This window comes from Ochotona princeps, chromosome 26, assembly GCF_030435755.1.
Source record: "Ochotona princeps isolate mOchPri1 chromosome 26, mOchPri1.hap1, whole genome shotgun sequence".
Taxonomy (NCBI): domain Eukaryota; kingdom Metazoa; phylum Chordata; class Mammalia; order Lagomorpha; family Ochotonidae; genus Ochotona; species Ochotona princeps.
Window position 1 is genome coordinate 19,699,242 of NC_080857.1, and position 17,570 is coordinate 19,716,811.

Here is a 17,570-nt window from a genome sequence, read left to right on the forward strand (position 1 = left end):
TGGGGAGGGGTGGGGAGAACCCAAGTATCTATGTAACTGTGTCACATAATACAATGTAATAAATGAAGTTAAATAATAAATAATTAAAAAAAAAAGAAAGAAAATTCAGGTTCACAGAGAGAAGGAGATACAGAGAGAAAGGTCTTTCATACACTGGCTCATTCCCCAACTGGCTGCAATGGCCAGAGCTGAGCTGGTCCAAAGCCAGGAGACAGAAGTCTTTTCGCGGTCTCCTACATGGGTGCAGGGTCCCAAGGCTTTGGGCTGTCTTCAACTGCTTTCCCATATGGCCACAAGCAGGGAGCTGGAAGGGAACTGGAGCTTCCAGGATTAGAACCGGCACCCATATGGGATCCTGTTGTGTTCAAGGCAAGGACTTTAGCTGCTTGGCCACGCCGCCAGGTCCACAGATCCGTTTATGATGAATCTCTGTGATATTGTTTGAAAAGTTCTTCTTTAAGCTTCTTTTATATTTCATAATTCACATAACTGAGATCCCAAGGAAGATAAAAATCCCTTGCTTGGGGATGGTGTTGAGGTATGTTGGTTAAAGTGATCCTTGAGACACCAGCATTCCCTAGCAGAGCACTGCTGTGAGTCCGGTTGCTCCCACTTCCTGGTCATGTATCTAGGGAGGCAGAGGATGACGGCCTGCAAACTCGGGCCCCTGCCAACCATGGGATAGACCCAGATGGAGCTTCCGGTGCCTAGCTTCAGGCTGCCTCGGCCTGGGCGTTTGGGGCCATTTGTGTAGTGGCTCAGCACATGAAGATCTCTCTTCTTCTCTCCATCACTTGACTGTTTAAATAAATCTTTAAAAAATTCTTTAAATGTTTGCTTATTACTGGTTCTTATTTCTGGACTTATTTATACGAGTTGCAATTTACCTGAATTTAACTTATGGCTGTTTGAATTGGACTTCAATCCTCAGAAAAGTATTCTTGGGTGGTCCAGAGAATACCACCAGCCTGGGACCTCTTCAGTTCAGAGCTCAGACACTGGAGACAGCATAGAGCTACAGTGCTCCAGTCTCAGAAGGTAGTGTTTTTTGTTTTTGTTTTTGTTTTTGTTTTTAAGATTTATTTATTTTTATTGGAAAGGCAGAGTTACAGACAGAAGAGGATACAAAGAGAAAGTGCTTCTATCTGCTGGTTCACTCCCCAAATGGCTACAACACCCGGAGCTGAGTCAATCCGAAGCCAGGAGCCAGGAGATTCTTCTGGGTCTTGCACGTGGGTGGGGTCCCAAGGGCTTGGACCACCCTCCACTGTTTATCAGGATTAGAGTATAGCCTATCTGGAGTCATGCAGACAGGTTTCTGCTTTTCCCTCCCTGGCACGCAGGCAAACTGTTTCCAGCCCACTCTTAAACACAGTGAAGGCAGATCCCAGGCTATCCCAAGGCTGCCTTGTATTGACTAAGCATTTGGTTTCCATTCTCTGAATGTACTTACCAATCCTACAGACTTTAGTGTGGGCCGTGTCCATTGCTTTTTTTTTTTTTTTTTTACAATTTTTAAACTTTCATTTACTTATTTATTGTTATAGTTATTTTTATTGGAAAGGCAGAATTACAGATAGAAGGGGATACAGAGAGAAAGTGCTTGTATCCACTGGTTCGCTTTCCAAGTGGCTGCAAATGGCTGGAGCTGAGTGATCCACAGCCAGGAATCAGGAGCTTCTTCCTGGTCTCCCATGTGGGCACAGGGTCCCAAGGCTTTGGGTCATCCTCTACTGCTTTCCCAGGCCACAAGCAGGGAATTGGAAGGGAAGTGGAGCAGCTGACACATGGGCTCCTGGTGGTGGCAAGGCCAGTATTTAGCCACTTGGCTACTGCACGGGGTGAGATGCTTTCCATTTCCTGTCAGTTGAGCACTTGTTTGTACTTGCTGTGTTACCCACCTGTCAGTGTTCTGCGACTCAAGCCATTTTAGAATGTTAATAAGGAATCCTCTTATAAACAAAAGGCCCCATTCTGAATTCTAAATGTATCTCTCTCCTATTGCCATCTATCTGGACTCAGGGTCCTTGGCAGCAGCCCATTCGTTGCACAAAGTCCATGTCAACATGTCAACACTCACGTATGGGATTAGGTGTGAACAGAATACTGTCCTCTACTTGCCTTTTTGTTATGTTTTTAATTTTTCAAATTTTGCTTTTTCTTTTTTAATTTTTGTTTTTTTAACTTTTAACTTTTTTCTTTCTTTTCATTTTTTTCTATTTGCCTATTGATTTGTATCTCCTGTTGTTGCTAACATTGTGTGAAGACCTTTGTTTAATTTTTAGAGATTTATTTATTTGAAAAGCAGAATTACTGGGAGAGCATGAGAGAGAGAGAGAGAGAGAGATTGATTTTCTATCTTCTGGGTCTCCCCAAATGTCTACAAGAGCCAGGGCAAGAGAGAAGCTTCTTTTGGGTCTCCCAAGTGAGTGCAGGGCCCAAGCAGTAGGGCCATCCTTCACTGCCTTCCCAGGCTATTGGTAGGGAGCTGGATTCGAAGTGGAGTGGCCAGGGTATGAACTGGTGCCCATATGGGATGGAAGATACATAGAGAGAAAGGAAAAGAGAGAGAGAGTGCAAGAGAGGTCTTCCATCTACAATTCACTCCCCCAAAGTCAACAACAGTGGAAGTACAGAGCCAGGAGCGCCAACCGGGTCTCCATGGGTGACAGTAACCCAGTACTTGTATATCAGCTGAGAGGAACCTTGGGCACTTGCTCTATCTGTGGCAAAGTCTGAGACAAATGAACATATGAGGGCGATTTTGAAAATAAAATGATGGGCCCGGCGGCTTGGCCTAGTGGGTAAAAGTCCTCGCCATGAATGCACCGGGATCCCATATGGGCGCCGGTTCTAATCCCGGCAGCTCCACTTCCCTTCCAGCTCCCTGCTTGTGGCCTGGGAAAGCAGTCAAGGACGGCCTAAGGCTTTGGGATCCTGTACCCGCGTGGGAAACTCGGAAGAGGTTCCAGGTTCCCGGCTTCGGATCGGCGCAGCACTGGCCATTGCAGCTCACTTGGAGAGTGAATCATTGGACGGAAGATCTTCCTCTCTGTCTCTCCTCCTTTCTGTATGTCCGACTTCGTAATAAAATGAGTAAATCTTAAAAAAAAAAAAAAAAAAAAAAAAAGGCCTCGGCAGCGTGGCCTAGTGGCTAAGGTCCTCGCCTTGATCCCATATGGCCGCTGGTTCTAATCCCGGCAGCTCCACTTCCTCTCTATCTCTCCTCCTCTCAGTATATCTGACTTTGTAATAAAAATAAAATGAATCTTTAAAAAAAAAAAAAAAAAAAGAGGGGGCCCGGTGGCATGGCCTAGCGGCTAAAGTCCTCGCCTTGAAAGCCCCGGGATCCCATATGGGCACCGGTTCTAATCCCGGCAGCTCCACTTCCCATCCAGTTCCCTGCTTGTGGCCTGGGAAAGCAGTCGAGGACGGCCCAATGCATTGGGACCCTGCACCTGTGTGGGAGACCCGCCTGTGTGGGAGACCCGGAGGAGGTTCCAGGTTCCCGGCTTAGGATCAGCGTGCATTGGCCCGTTGCGGCTCACTTGGGGAGTGAATCATCGGACGGAAGATCTTCCTCTCTGTCTCTCCTCCTCTCTGTATATTTGACTTTGTAATAAAATAAATAACTCTTTCAAAAAAAAAAAAAAAAAAAAAAAAGAGGGCCCGGCGGCGTGGCCTAGCGGCAAAAGTCCTTGCCTTGAATGCGCCGGGATCCCATATGGGTACGGGTTCTAATCCCCGCAGCTCCACTTCCCATCCAGCTCCCTGCTTGTGGCCTGGGAAAGCAGGACGGCCCAATGCATTGGGACCCTGCACCTGAAAAGGAACATTTGGGATTGGAAGGATAGTATAGGGCAGTGAAACATTTCATGATAGAGCCTGGGGGCCTGAGAGATAAGGGGCACCTGCAACTAGCCTCCGCCCCTAATTGCATGGCCCCCTCCCTGATTATGTTAATGGTTCCCCTCCCTGTTTATGGTTCCCCCTTCCCGTTCATGGTTATGGTTTCATGATTTTAGGCTTAGCTTAGCCTTTAAAAGAACCTCTGTCTAATGAATCGGGGTCGATGCCTAGCCTCCTGCGTGAGGAACTGGCCTTGGCCCCAGCGCGCTGGTGATCGAATAAAGCCTCTTGCTTTTGCATCAAGTCTCGTGTTCGGTGGTCATTGGGGAAACTCACTCCCTCGAGACAATTGGTAAGGTTTTTCCCTGCTGGGGGGGGGGGCCTTACACACCCTCGTGGGAGACCCAGAAGAGGTTCCTGGTTCCCGGCATCGGATCGGCGCAGCACCGGCCATTGCGGCTCACTTGGGGAGTGAATCATCGGACGGAAGATCTTCCTCTCTGTCTCTCCTCTTCTCTGTATATCTGACTTTGCAATAAAAATAAATAAATCTTTAAAAAAAAAAAGGAAGAAAATAAAATGATTATTAAAGAGATAACAGGGCCCAGTGCCATAGCCTAGTGGCTAAAGTCCTCGCCCTGCATGTGCTGAGATCCCATGTGCCATGTCCCAGCTGCTCCACTTCCATCCAGCTCCTGGCTTGTGGCCTGGGAATGCAGTGGAGGATCGCCCAAAGCCGTGGGACCCTGCACCTGTGTGGGAGAGCCAGGAGAGGCTCCTGGCTTTGGATTGGTGCAGCTCTGGCCAATGAGGCCAGGTGGGGAGTGAATCAACAGACTGAAGATTTTTCTCTTTGCATATCTGAGTTTGAAAACAAAGCAAAACAACTTACAGCAACATTTCATGGCATTCTAACTAGCCATTCTCAAGAATTTCCACTGGTGTCTCTCACCTGACTTTTTGTTTCTAAGATTCCTCCTCTCCTTTTTCCACACTCTCTGTTCCAAAGGAGACTTATATTTTACAGTGCCTGCTGCGGCTCAGTTGTTAGTACCCTGTTACCTGGCATAGGCTAGAAACCGCAGTTGTGATGTGCATTTGGTGGGTCAGTGGCTCTTGGCCGCGTCTTCACAACATCATTTCTAGCCGTGTAACCTCCGGACAGGGCTCATTCAGAGTTAGGTAGTCTTACCACAAGATAAATAAAGCATCTGCCTTTCAGGTAGTAGCAGGTGGGGTCTTATCTCAGCTTTGTCAATAATTTGCTGTGTGACCTTGGCAAAGCCCTTAAGCTTATCTTTTCCTCTTGGATTAAGGATGATCAAGATAGAGTCTTACAATGTAACAACCAGCAGGGCCCTCTGAAATCACAAGGTCCAGTTCCTGCATTGCATAGTGAGGCTGAGGGACTGAGTCTTGGCCATCCCTAGAGCTGGGCACAGTGTTACAACATCCATCCATTTCGGGCATCACAGACCGTCACTTTTCTCAGCACACGAAATTTTCCCTCCATGTTGTTTCCAGAAATAAATGGGAAAAAAAAATGTTCAAGTGCTCAACAAACATATGACCATGTTCAAAAATTCAGCGTTAAAGCACCACTAAGCATGGAAGTCTGAATGTTTATCTAACAATATCCCTGTCTCACCTAAGATAATTTAAAATTCAGAAGTCTGAAAGTAAAAGTACGTATGATTCTAAAAATAATAGGTAGGAAAAAAAGTTAATGGTCAATAATTTTAGGAATACGTTTTAAGAGAAAACAAAAATATCCTTTCCTAATACTTGCAATGCTTGCAATGCTTTATGAACAATATATTTTTTTCCTGGTTGTGGTGAGTGACATGGGGAAGTGGAGGCATTCTCTTTTTATAGGTTTCTGAAGCGACCTTGGCAAGGTACTCGAAATTCCATTATTCGTCTCGCCATCTTTCATCTGTACCAAACATAATTACATCAGATCTCTAATTTAGCGCCATTCTTTCCCAGGCCAACTATCCAAACCAATGTGTTAGGTAAGACCCCCACCAAGACCACAGTCCTGGCGAAAACTGCAAGTCCCGAAATTCCCCTTCGGTCGCTCTCCACCGCGGCCTCGTCCTCGGCGCTCCTGGGAGTCGTAGTCATCTCATCGTACTCACGTCCGGGAGGTAAGCCTAAGAACGCGTCGCCGGGAACTACCACTCCCAGGAGACTGTGCGCTCGTTCCCCGCCCCCGCCGGCGCCGGGCTCCTCCTCCTCCCGCTCCTCCCTCCTGGACTGCACCGCTCACGCCTTCCTGTTAGTCCGAGCTGGGAGAAGTTCACTCCGATCAGCTGATCCCAACTGACAACAGGAGAGGAGGAAGCCCGGGAGGCAACGAAGGAGGAGGGAGGAGGAGATGGAGGAGATGAGGATGGATCCACCGGTGCCCTGAGAAACATCCCCCGCCCCCACGGGCGTCCCGCGGCCCCAGGACGCGTCCTCTCTGCGGCCGAAGGTGCTCGGTGGCGGGGTCCCCGCACCGTCGCGGGCAGGGAAGGGACGGCACGGCCCAGTGCGGGACCAAGCGACCGTCCTGGGCCTCCGGCTGCCCCCGGGAGGAAGGGGGGCCGGGTGCGGCTGGGGTGGGGGTGGGGTGGCATAAACAATGGATTCGGCTCTGGACTCTGTCGGTGTGGGGGCGATTTGGGGAGACCGTCTTTGTTCTTAGGCTTCGCTGCTACCCTTTTGGTTGTGGTGGTGGTGCCCGGGAGGAAGGACGGGTGAGGAACCCCTGGCTTGGAGGGGTGCGTTGAGGTGAAGGGCCCCAGGGGGCAAATTGTTTGGCCGTGCTGGGCGAGGTGGTGGTTTTGGTGGTGGTGGTGGTGGTGGTGGTGGTGGTGGTGGTGGTGGTAGTGGTGGTGGTGTGAAGTGTTGGTTTTGAAATGTGAATTTTATATTTTTTCACAATTGTGACAAGTTTTGATTTTTTTGTTTGTTTCTGTTTTGGGAGCTGGCTATTTAAATATGCTTCCTAGTCCCTCCCTTGGCCTTCCTTGTTTATCCAAAGACTGGTAGATTGCTTAGGATCAGGGACTGCCTGAAGGCGCCTGCACTTTACTGGGGGCTTGGGGTGGAATCAAGGCTGGAAAGGAGTGGGGAATATAGTGGTCCTAGGGATCAGAAACCTCCAGCCCCAGTGACCCCTCCGCTTTTTTTTTCCTGAAGTTATTTTAAAGTTGGATTTTGAATGACAAAGAGAAAAATTGTTTTGACTCCCTGAGGCCTGGCTTTGCAGTGACTCCAACAGAGGAATTCTGTCTCCTGTTGCTGAACCCCCGCCTTTTTTTTTTCTTTTTAACTGGGAAAGAGGGACAAAAGGAAGTACACTAGTTACTGTATTGTTTTTGACCATGAAATTGTGGCTGTGTTGTTTTCCAGATTTACAGTCCTTAATAGGCATCTCTCTAGAATGGGCTAGGCCAGTTTTAAGGGTAACCAGATCTGCCTGTGTCTTTGGTGGATCTCAAGTTTTATTATTACATTGGTGTTTTCGTTTTTTTCCAGGCCTCTTCCTCACCTCTCCCAGGTGTGGGGCGCAGGGGATTTTTCTTTCAAGGAGTTTCTGCTTAGTGGGTTTCAGTTCTGAATTTAGTAAGTAAACTGGTAAGAACAGATACTACACTTGATCTTAGCCAAAAGACCCAGAAGCGATTGAATTTAGTAACTAAACAGTCTTAGAACAGTAAAGTCTCCTGCAAGGCTGGATTTTTTCAGGAGGAGCATTGGTCATGATTTTGAGAAGAAATTTCTAGTATTAGAAAAAAGCCTGCGTAAAGTGTTATGAGCCTAAATGTAATTTTTCCTTAGTAACGTTGGTCTGGGTTTTTATCATAATTTTTTTAAGGTGCACTTCTGTTTTTTTTTTTTTTTTTTTTTTTTTTTGCATGAGTAAAATCCTCTTCTTTCCTCTCCTAGGTATCCCTGGAAGTATTGACTTGAGGCTGGATTCAACTGGAAGGCTGCTGGCCATTGAGGCCCCACCAGCACAAGTGATGAGCTTCTGTGCAGGAACTCCTCAGACGTAGCCATCTAAGAGCCTTTCAAGTTCATTCTCACAACCTATTTGCCTGCGCTGCCTGGAACAGGCAACCACCAGATCAATTCCACTGAGTCAACGTTGCTGCTGATGCAAGAGTCTTGGAAGCTGAAAAGTACAAGCCCAAACAGTAGTTGGAGCTTGAAGCCCTGTAACCCAACCCTGGTGAAAGTTCCCTTTCAGGTCCTCAGCACCCTGTGGACGCGCTGTGCTGACTGTTGTATGGTGGGATCAAGTGCTTGCCAAGCCAAGGATGAGTGCGCAGACCTCCACGACTGAGAAGGGCCTGAACCCTGGGCTGATGTGCCAGGAGAGCTACGCGTGCAGTGGAGCGGATGAAGCAGTCTTTGAGTGTGATGAGTGCTGTAGCCTGCAGTGTCTGCGCTGTGAGGAGGAGCTACACCGGCAGGAGCGCAGGCGCAACCATGAGCGCATCCGCCTCAAGGCTGGCCATGTGCCCTACTGTGACCACTGTAAGGGCCCCAATGGGCATTTGCCAGGGGGCCGCCAGAGGGCCACAGTGAGGTGCCAGGCCTGCAAAATCAACTTGTGCCTGGAGTGCCAGAAGAGGACTCATTCCACAAGTAACAAGAGAAGGCATCCCATCACTGTGTATCTTGCCGGCAAGGCCCAGGAGTCTCTGGAGGCGGAGGAGATGGATGAGGAGACCAAGAGGAAGAAGATGACCGAGAAGGTTGTGAGTTTCCTCCTAGTTGATGAAAATGAAGAAATTCAGGTAAGCTCCTGGGCACAGAGGGATCCCCAGAGCTGGTATTGTTGGGAGGTAATACTGTAAAGCAATTCCAGGGACATGGGTTTGGCAAAGCTGAGAAACTGCTCAGTACTCCCATGGCCCATGCTGGGTCTCCACTTCCAGCTCGGCTTCCTGCTTACGCGCACCTAGGGCGACTGCAGATGGTGGCTCTAGCACATTGATTCCTACCCATTGTGGCAGAGCCAGGTTAAGTTTCTAGATCCTGGCTTTGGGGAGCGATTCAGCTCATGGAAGCACTGCCTGTTGGGTCTCTCTCCCTGTCTTTACCTTCCAACAAATAAGTATATATTTAAAAAAAAATTAAAAGTAGCTTACATTTGAATCATTTAAAAAGCAAGACTTCTGACGGTTTCAGTTACAGGGTGTCAGCTTTAGTTACCAGCTACTTGACCTTGGGCTGACTTGCTATAGTTTTCTTATCTATGAGGTGGGGATAGGGCCCCACTTTCTTGTCTCAAGACACTGTATAATAAATGCTCTAAATGTGGTAGCTGCTGTTAGTAGTATTATTAGTATCAGTAGGAAGAACTGGCTGGAAACAGTTGTGAATGGGTACACTTTAGCAAGTTGTAACTGTCACTGATGAGGGACTGCCACTCCAAGGGAAGAAACACTAATAGTGGGTCTGTGCAAAGGCTGAGCACAAAGACACAAGCTTGTTATCTGATTTTAGAAAGACAGGCAGTGCTTTTAAATAAGGAAGGCATTCTCTGGGGATGGTGTCTTTATTTTATGTCTAGGTTTCTCAGTCTATTTTCTGTTGCTATAAGGAAGTGCTTGAGACCAGGTGATTTGGAAGGAGTAAGAGTCTGCTGAGTTCATTTTTTCTGGAGGCTCGGAAGACCAAGAGCATGATCCTAGCATCTGGTGAGAGGTCAAGGCCTCTGTCCACTTTGCAGGGGTGCTGAGGAAGCACTTGTGATAGGGAGCATGGGTGTGTCAGCTTAACTCTCTTGCCTCAGCTACCATTGCCATCAGGGGAGCCCTACCCTTGAAGGCCTGGTTTCATCCTCATGACCAACCTCAAGGTCACTGCTTCAAATTGTTATCGGCAATTTATAGTTAACTGCCACAGGCAGTAAAGGCATGGCAAGGGAAAACAGCCAACCAACCAGCCAAGATGCCCCAGAAATTAGGATTCCACCTCTCAGGAGAGCCTCAGGAAAACAGAATTACTGTGGGTTGCTTGAGTTCCAAGTGAGGAGCAGACAGCATGTAGTCCATGTGGTTTCAACACATCTGTCCAGAAGGTATAGCATGAAGGGTGCACTTTGAGGTCGGCTTTTAATGGCGGATGGCCTGGGTTCCCATCTACTTCCCCACTCACTGGCTCTGTGACCACTGAAGCGTGAGCCAGTGTCACTGTGACTACCGGATTGTTGAAGATTCAGAGATCTGGAATGGGAAGCATTGGCCACAGGACCTGGCACACTGTGTCCGGGATGAATTGGCTGTTGTCCGTATCCTTGGTCCCTTGAGTCATTCATTCATTCATGGCTGCAGATGGGAGGAGTTCCTGTGTCCACTATCATTTGAGAAACTTCCCAATCACCCACTAACTTGCATTCAAACCTCTTATTTTCCTGCTTGGAGAAGTTTATGAAAACGAGTTACATCAAACTTCCCGTGTAGTCTCATTGTCAGCTGAGAACTTTGCTAACAGACTTTTCTCTATGGGTTGGAAAGGAGCTAACGGCATTGTAGAAGAGTGACCCGGATGCCATCCTGCCTGCCTCGTCAGTGATGGTGTCTTCATTATGGATTATGCACTATTGACATTATAAATGGAACGGTTGTATGTGGATGATCTCTTGCTGGTTTCGCTATCGATTCTTTTTATTTATTGTCAGTCTTAGGAAAGTCAGTTTGGGTTACTGTCACTTCCCCCCAGTGAAAGGGAGATTTGGGATAAACCACTAACTTCCCTGCACCTCCGTACCCCACCCTACAAAGGGGGAAAGTGTGTATACACACACAAACACACATACACTTTTTAAATATATATATATATATATATATGTTGGAAAGGCAGATCAGATTTATGCAGAGAAGGAGAGAAAGTGCTTATCCACTGGTTCACTCCTCCAGTGGCTGCAATGGCTGGAGCTGAGTGACCCGAAGGCAGGAAGCAGGAGCTTCTCCTAGTCTCCTGCATTGGTGTAGGGTCCCAAGGCTTTGGGCTGTCTTTGACTGCTTTCCAGGGTCACAAGCAGGATGTTGGATGGGAAGTGGAGTAGCTGGGACATGAACTGGTGCCCATATACAATCCTGGTGCTTGCAAGGTGAGGATTTAGCCTTTGAGCCATCGCACTGGGCCCAAGCATATATATGTTTTTTGCTGTTGTTACATTGCTCCAGGTTTCTTAGTAGGGTAACAGGATAATATAAAAAATGTAATGAAAGCAAATCAAGCTGCCCAGGAATGTTACTCTTTTTTTAAGATTTTATTCTTTTTTTATTACAAAGTCAGATATACAGAGAGGAGGAGAGACAGAGAGAAGATCTTCCATCCGATGATTCACTCCCCAAGTGAGCCGCAATGGACCAGTGCGCGCCGATCCGAAGCCGGGAACCAGGAACCTCTTCCAGGTCTCCCACGCGGGTGCAGGGTCCCAATGCATTGGGCCGTCCTCAACTGCTTTCCCAGGCCACAGGCAGGGAGCTGGATGGGAAGTGGAGCTGCGGGGCTTAGAACCGGCGCCCATATGGGATCCCGCGGCGTTCAGGGTGAGGACTTTTGCCGCTAGGCCACGCTGCTGGGCCCAGGAGTGTTACTCTAACTCTGTTCCTGTAGTAGTGTTGACGCGTAGACATTTGAGTTGTTTGTGACAGTTCACCTTGCTTTTGTTCCCTTCATAAACATAGACTACTTCCAGGAAATACCGATTTATACACTGCAAAAGCAGCATACGTTGAAATTGGTGGATTAGACATTTATTCATTTGAGGTTGAGAATCATCCTCAGAATCATAAGTGGAAAATTGCTTCAAACAGGGGCAGATGCAGCAGGTGAGCTGCTGCTTGGAGCTTTCTGTCTCAGCTGCCGGGTTTGGCGCCTGACTTCGCACTCCATTCCGTCTTCCTGCTAATGTGCATCCCAGGAGGCCACTCGTGATGGCCCAAGGAGCTGGATCCTTGTCAGTCAGCAGACTCAATCTGAATGCCAAGCTTTGTCTTTGGCTTCACCCAGCCCTGGCTGCTGCAGACATCTGGGCGCGGTGAACCAACAGACTCCCTAACTTTCTCTGTGCCTTTCAAAAATAAAAATAAATAAAATAACTAGTTCAGTTTTCTGATAGGTGGTTGTCCAAAACAATTAGAGATATTTGTCATACAAACTAGGTGACAGTGTGAACCTAGAGTGTGAAGTCCTAGAGAACAGTTCCTTGTTACCTGCCCTTTACCCTGTATCATATAGTACGCACAATACTGACATGTGCAGACCTGTTGCTTCATTGGTGATGTCACATATCAAAGTATGTTTTTTTTAAATGTCACGTATACAACTTATTAAAATAATATAAAAAATATTAAGTGGAAAGCTTCCTTCCTATTCCTGGTCACTTAGAACAGTCACCACTAACTATTAAAGCTGCATGCCCGGGTGTCTCCCTCCCGTTTCGAGAGGCACCCCACCTCCCTGCTTTCTCTCCGGAGGTGCTTTCCCTTCCCTCTCCCCTGCTCACCTGGTTCCTTTGCAAATAAACGTTTCTGTCTGGGAAAAAAACCCCAAAAAACAAAATAAAGCTGTATGCCCTTCTAGGATTTTTTCATTTGTACTTAAGAATATAGATGTGGACCAGGCACGATGGCCTAGTGGCTAAAGTCCTTGCCTTGAACGCGCCAGGATCCCCTATGCGCACCAGTTCTAATCCCTGCAGCTCCACTTCCCATCCAGCTCCCTGCTTGTGGCCTGGGAAAGCAGTTGAGGACGGCCAATGCATTGGGACCCTGCACCCGTGTGGGAGACCTGGAGGAAGCTCCTGGCTCCCAGCTTCGGATTGGTGCAGCACTAGCTGTTGCGGTCACTTGGGGAATGAATCATTGGACAGATGATCTTTGTCTTTCTGTCCTCCTCTCTTTATATCTGACTTTGCAATAAAAATAAATAAATCTAGAAATATATGTAGATGTGTATACTCTTAATTTTTTAAAAAAGATTTATTTATTTATTTACTTGTTTATTTATTTTTGGAAAGTCAGACATACAGAGAGGAGAGACAGAGAGGAATATCGTCCGTCTGCTGGTTCACTCCCCAAGTGGCTGCAACGGCTGGAGCTGCACGGATCTGAGGCCAGGATCTAGCAGCCTCCTGCGTGTTTCCCACTTGAGTACAGGGTCCCAGTGCTTTGAGCCTTCCTCAACTGCTTTCCCGGGCTACAAGCAGTGACCTGGATGGAAAGAAGGGCCGTTCAGACATGAACCAGTCCCCCTATGGGATCCTGGTGCATGCAAGGTGAGGACTTTAGCCATTAAACAACTGCACCAAACCCTATACTCTTTTTTTTTTTTTTTTTAAGATTTATTCATTTTATTACAGCCAGATATACAGAGAGGAGGAGAGACAGAGAGGAAGATCTTCCATCCGATGTTTCACTCCCCAAGTGAGCCGCAACGGGCTGGTGCACGCCGATCCGAAGCCGGGAACCTGGAACCTCTTCCGGGTCTCCCACGCGGGTCCCAAAGCTTTGGGCCGTCCTCACCTGCTTTCCCAGGCCACAAGCAGGGAGCTGGATGGGAAGTGGAGCTGCCGGGATTAGAACCGGCGCCCATATGGGATCCCGGGGCTTTCAAGGCGAGGACTTTAGCCGCTAGGCCACGCCGCCGGCCCCAACCCTATACTCTTAATTTTTATTTTTAAAAATGTTTGTTTGAGAGACAGAGTGACACCAAAAGGGGTCTTTTATCCATTGTTTTCTTTTTTTTTTTTTTTAAAGATTTTTAAAGATTTATTCATTTTACTACAGCCATATATACACAGAGAAGGAGAGACAGAGAGGAAGATCTTCCGTCCGATGATTCACTCCCCAAGTGAGCCACAACGGGCTGATGCGCGCTGATCCGAAGCCTGGAACTTGGAACCTCCTCCGGGTCTCCCACGCGGGTGCAGGGTCCCAGTGCATTGGGCCGTCCTCGACTGCTTTCCCAGGCCACAAGCAGGGAGCTGGATGGGAAGTGGAGCTGCGGGGCTTAGAACCGGTGCCCATATGGGATCCCGGTGCATTCAAGGCGAGGACTTTAGCCACTAGGCCACGCTGCAGGGCCCTGTCCATTGTTTTCATTCCCTAAGTCCCTGCAGTAGCTAAGGAGTGCCATTGGGGTTTCCCATTGCTGGCTAGGACTCAAGTGCACCAGCCATTACCTGCCGCCCAGGTGCATTAATGGGAAGCTGGGTTGGACGCAGAACAGCCAGCAGCGTACCAGGCGTTGTGGCAAGGGGTGGGTGTTCCATGCAGCAGCCTAGCGGTGCTTGCCAAGAGGCTCATCACCATGCCTAGTAAATAAATACTTTAAATGTTTTTTGTTGTTGTTGTTTCCCTGTCATTTTATCCTGTTGGTGGATATTTGAGTTGTTACAAACAAGGTTATGTTGACTATCCTGTATGTTTGTTTATTCTGTTATCAAGGAATATGAATTTTGACCTCAGAGAATTTCAGAACTTTGTTAACCTCTGATGTACTTCTTTGTCTCATGGATTCTAGGTTATTTATTTTTCTTAAAGACTATTTATTTGAAAGGCTGACTTAGAAAAGGAGAGAGACATCTGAGAGAGAGCTTCCATCTGTTGGAGCTTCTGATGTGTGAGTGCATAGACCCAAGGACTTGGGCCGTCTTCTACTCCTTTGCCCGCAGTTTGTAAGGGAGCTGGATCAGAAGTTGAGCAGCTGGGACTCGAACCTGCGCCCTTGTGGGAGCCTGATGTCACAGACAGCAACTTTACCCGCTGTATTATAGTGCCATAGTGCCAACCCTGGGTTCTAGTCTTGGCTCATGTTAACTAAATTCTTTTTTTTTTTTTTTTAAGATTTTATTATTATTATTGGAAAGCCGGATATACAGAGACGAGGAGAGACAGAGAGGAAGATCTTCCGTCCGATGATTCACTCCCCAAGTGAGCCGCAACGGGCCGGTGCGCGCCGATCCGAAGCCTGGAACCTGGAACCTCTTCCGGGTCTCCCACGCGGGTGCAGGGTCCCAAAGCTTTGGGCCGTCCTCGACTGCTTTCCCAGGCCACAAGCAGGGAGCTGGATGGGAAGTGGAGCTGCTGGGATTAGAACCGGTGCCCATATGGGATCCCGGGGCTTTCAAGGCGGGGACTTTAGCCGCTAGGCCACAGCACCGGGCCCTTTAACTAAATTCTAATGAGGTTTTATTATGGTGTCAGCAACTATTTTTAGCATTTTACTTGTGTGAGATTATTATTATTTAAAGATTCATTTTATTTTTATTGGAAAGTCGGGTATACAGAGAGGAGGAGAGACAGAGAGGAAGATCTTCAGTCCGCTGACTCACTCTCTAGCTGACTGCAATAGCTGGAGCTGCGCTGATCCAAAGCTGGGAGCCGGGAGTCTCCTTTGGGTCTCCCACATGGGTGCAGGGTCCCAAGGCTTTGGGCAGTCCTTGGCTGCTTTCCCAGGCTACAAGCAGGAAGCTGGATGGGAAACGGGGCTTCTGGGATTAGAACTGATGCGCATATGGGATCCTGGGGCATGTGCAACGTGAGGACTTTAGCCGCTAGGCTAACATCCTGGGCCCTATGTGAGATTATTGATTTCTTTATTTGTAAAGATTATTAATTGGAAAGAAATATGGGCAGAAGGGAAAAGAGAGAGAGATCTAGTAATAGTGCATTCCCCAAATGACTGTAGTAGTTAGGACAAGGCCTGGCTGAAGCCAGGAACCAGTAGTTTCTTGGTCTCCCACATAGCTGGCAGCGGCTCACGTACTTGGGCCGTGTTCAGCTGCTTTCCTAGGTGCATTAGCAGGGAGCTGGGTTGGAAGTAGATCAGCCAGAAATCAAAACAATGACCCTGTGGAATGCCAGCTTCTTTAGGAATAACATTACCCGCTGTGCCACAACTCTTGCCTCTGTGTGAGATAATTGTATCCTGATGAATGCCGTATGTACTAATTTCCTCTTGTTTCTCTAACAAATCACCATACGTTCATTTGGTTAAAACAACATGTACTTAGGTCAGAGATGCTGGGATGAGTCCACAGGGCTGTGCTCCTTCGAAGGCGTCAGAGAGAGCTCTCATCTAGCCTCGCTAGCACCCCCGTATTCCTTGCCTTAGGTCCCAAACTGCAACCTCAAAGCCAGTGAAGAGGCATCCCTCTGTCTCTCTGTTCGCCTTGTCATGTCACCATCAGTGACTGTGCTCTCTGGCCTTGCTCCTATAAGGATCCTATGAATACATCTAGCCCACTGCCTACTCCACCATGGCCTCCCATCTTGAGGTTCTGAACTTGGTCTGTTGGCCACAAAAGTCACATTCACAGATTCCAGGGATTAGGGCATGGATGTCGTTGGGGAACATATGCAGTCCTCGCCTGCCACACCCTGTGAGGTAGATTGAGTTTCAGAGAAGAGGACTTTAGAGAGCAACAAGTCTCTTGCCAAGATCAAGTTACATTTACCCAAGCCAGACTTTGATTGGGCTCTATAGTCTCAGCTTTTACATGTATTACTTCCTTTCTGCCTTTGACTCTTTTCCTTGTTTCAAAATTTGTTTATTTGAAAGGCAGAGAATCGGGAAGAGATTTTTCCATCTGCTGGTTGTCTCCCCAAATGGCCCCAACACTGGACGAGGCTTAAGTAAGAAGATAGGATCTCCATCTGGGTCTTCCACATGGGTAGCAGGGGCCCAAGTCCTCAGGTCGTCATCTGCTGCTTCATTTTATTGTTTTGTCTGTTTATTTGAAAAGCATGATTACAGAGGGAGAGACAGATCTTCCATCTGTTGGTTTACTCCCAAATGGCCACAAGAGCCAGAGCTGGGATGATCTGAAGCCAGGAGCCAGGAACTTTTTCCAAGTCTTCCATGTGGGTGCAGCGCCAAAGGATTTGGGCCATCCTCTGTTTTCCCAAGCCTCTGATTTGGAAGTGGGACAGCTAGGACTTGAACCAGTGCTCATATTGGATACTGATGCCGCAAGTGGAGGCTTAACTTGCTATACCAGGTTGCCAGCCCTCTTCCACTGCTTTTCTAAGTGGAAGAGAGCTGTTTTGAAAGTTTTGTAGTGCCCAGCACAGTAGCCTAGTGGCTAAAGTCCTCTCCTTGCATGCGCCAGGATCCCATATGGGTGCCAGTTCATGTCCCAGCGGTCCTTCTTCCCATCCAGCTCTTTGCTTGTGACCTAGGAAAATCTCTCTGTGTTCCTTCCTGTAGTTCTGGTATTCAAATGGATAAATAACGTTTTTTTTTTTTTTTTAAGATTTATTTATTTTCATTACAAAGTCAGATATACAGAGAGAAGGAGAAACAGAGGAAGATCTTCCCTGTGATGATGGTTCACTCCCCAAGTGGCCACAACAACTGGTGCTGCGCCGATGTGAAGCCAGGAGCTTTTCCTGGTGCAGGGTCCCAAGGCTTTGGGCCGTCATTGCCTGCTTTCCCAAGCCACAGGCAGGGAGCTGGATGGGAAGCAGGGCCTCCAGGATTAGAACCGGTGACCATATGGGATCCCGGTGTGTGCTAGGCCAGCACTTTAACCACTACGCTATTGCGTTGGGCCCTGCATCTGCCTTCATGTTGGGAAGTCTTATTGCCAGATAGCAGGGTTTTTTCTTTTTAAACTTTCCTTTGGACTGTAGTGTGAGGACTAGATTGTGGCCTTCATAAAACTAGAGCCATAGAAGGGGAAGCAGGCCATAGAGGCTGTT

General features: G+C 47.9%; 1 protein-coding gene and 1 pseudogene across 6 annotated transcripts in view; one reads left to right on the forward strand and one right to left on the reverse strand.

The window, feature by feature from the left end:
• Window positions 1-7,426: 7,426 nt before the first annotated feature.
• Window positions 7,427-7,525, reverse strand: LOC118759820 (U2 spliceosomal RNA; annotated as a pseudogene).
• Window positions 7,526-8,125: 600 nt separating this feature from the next.
• The window catches only part of ZFYVE1 (zinc finger FYVE-type containing 1), a 42,159-nt gene continuing 32,714 nt past the window's right edge, over window positions 8,126-17,570 (forward strand). For all 6 annotated transcript variants that reach the window (XR_009244252.1, XR_009244251.1, XM_058655194.1 and 3 more), the window contains exon 1: window positions 8,126-8,645. Coding sequence is in view for 4 of the 6 variants with exons in the window: in XM_058655194.1 (XP_058511177.1) it covers window positions 8,163-8,645 (483 nt within the window). In the remaining 2 variants the exon portion in view is untranslated. The remainder of the gene's footprint in view (window positions 8,646-17,570) is intronic.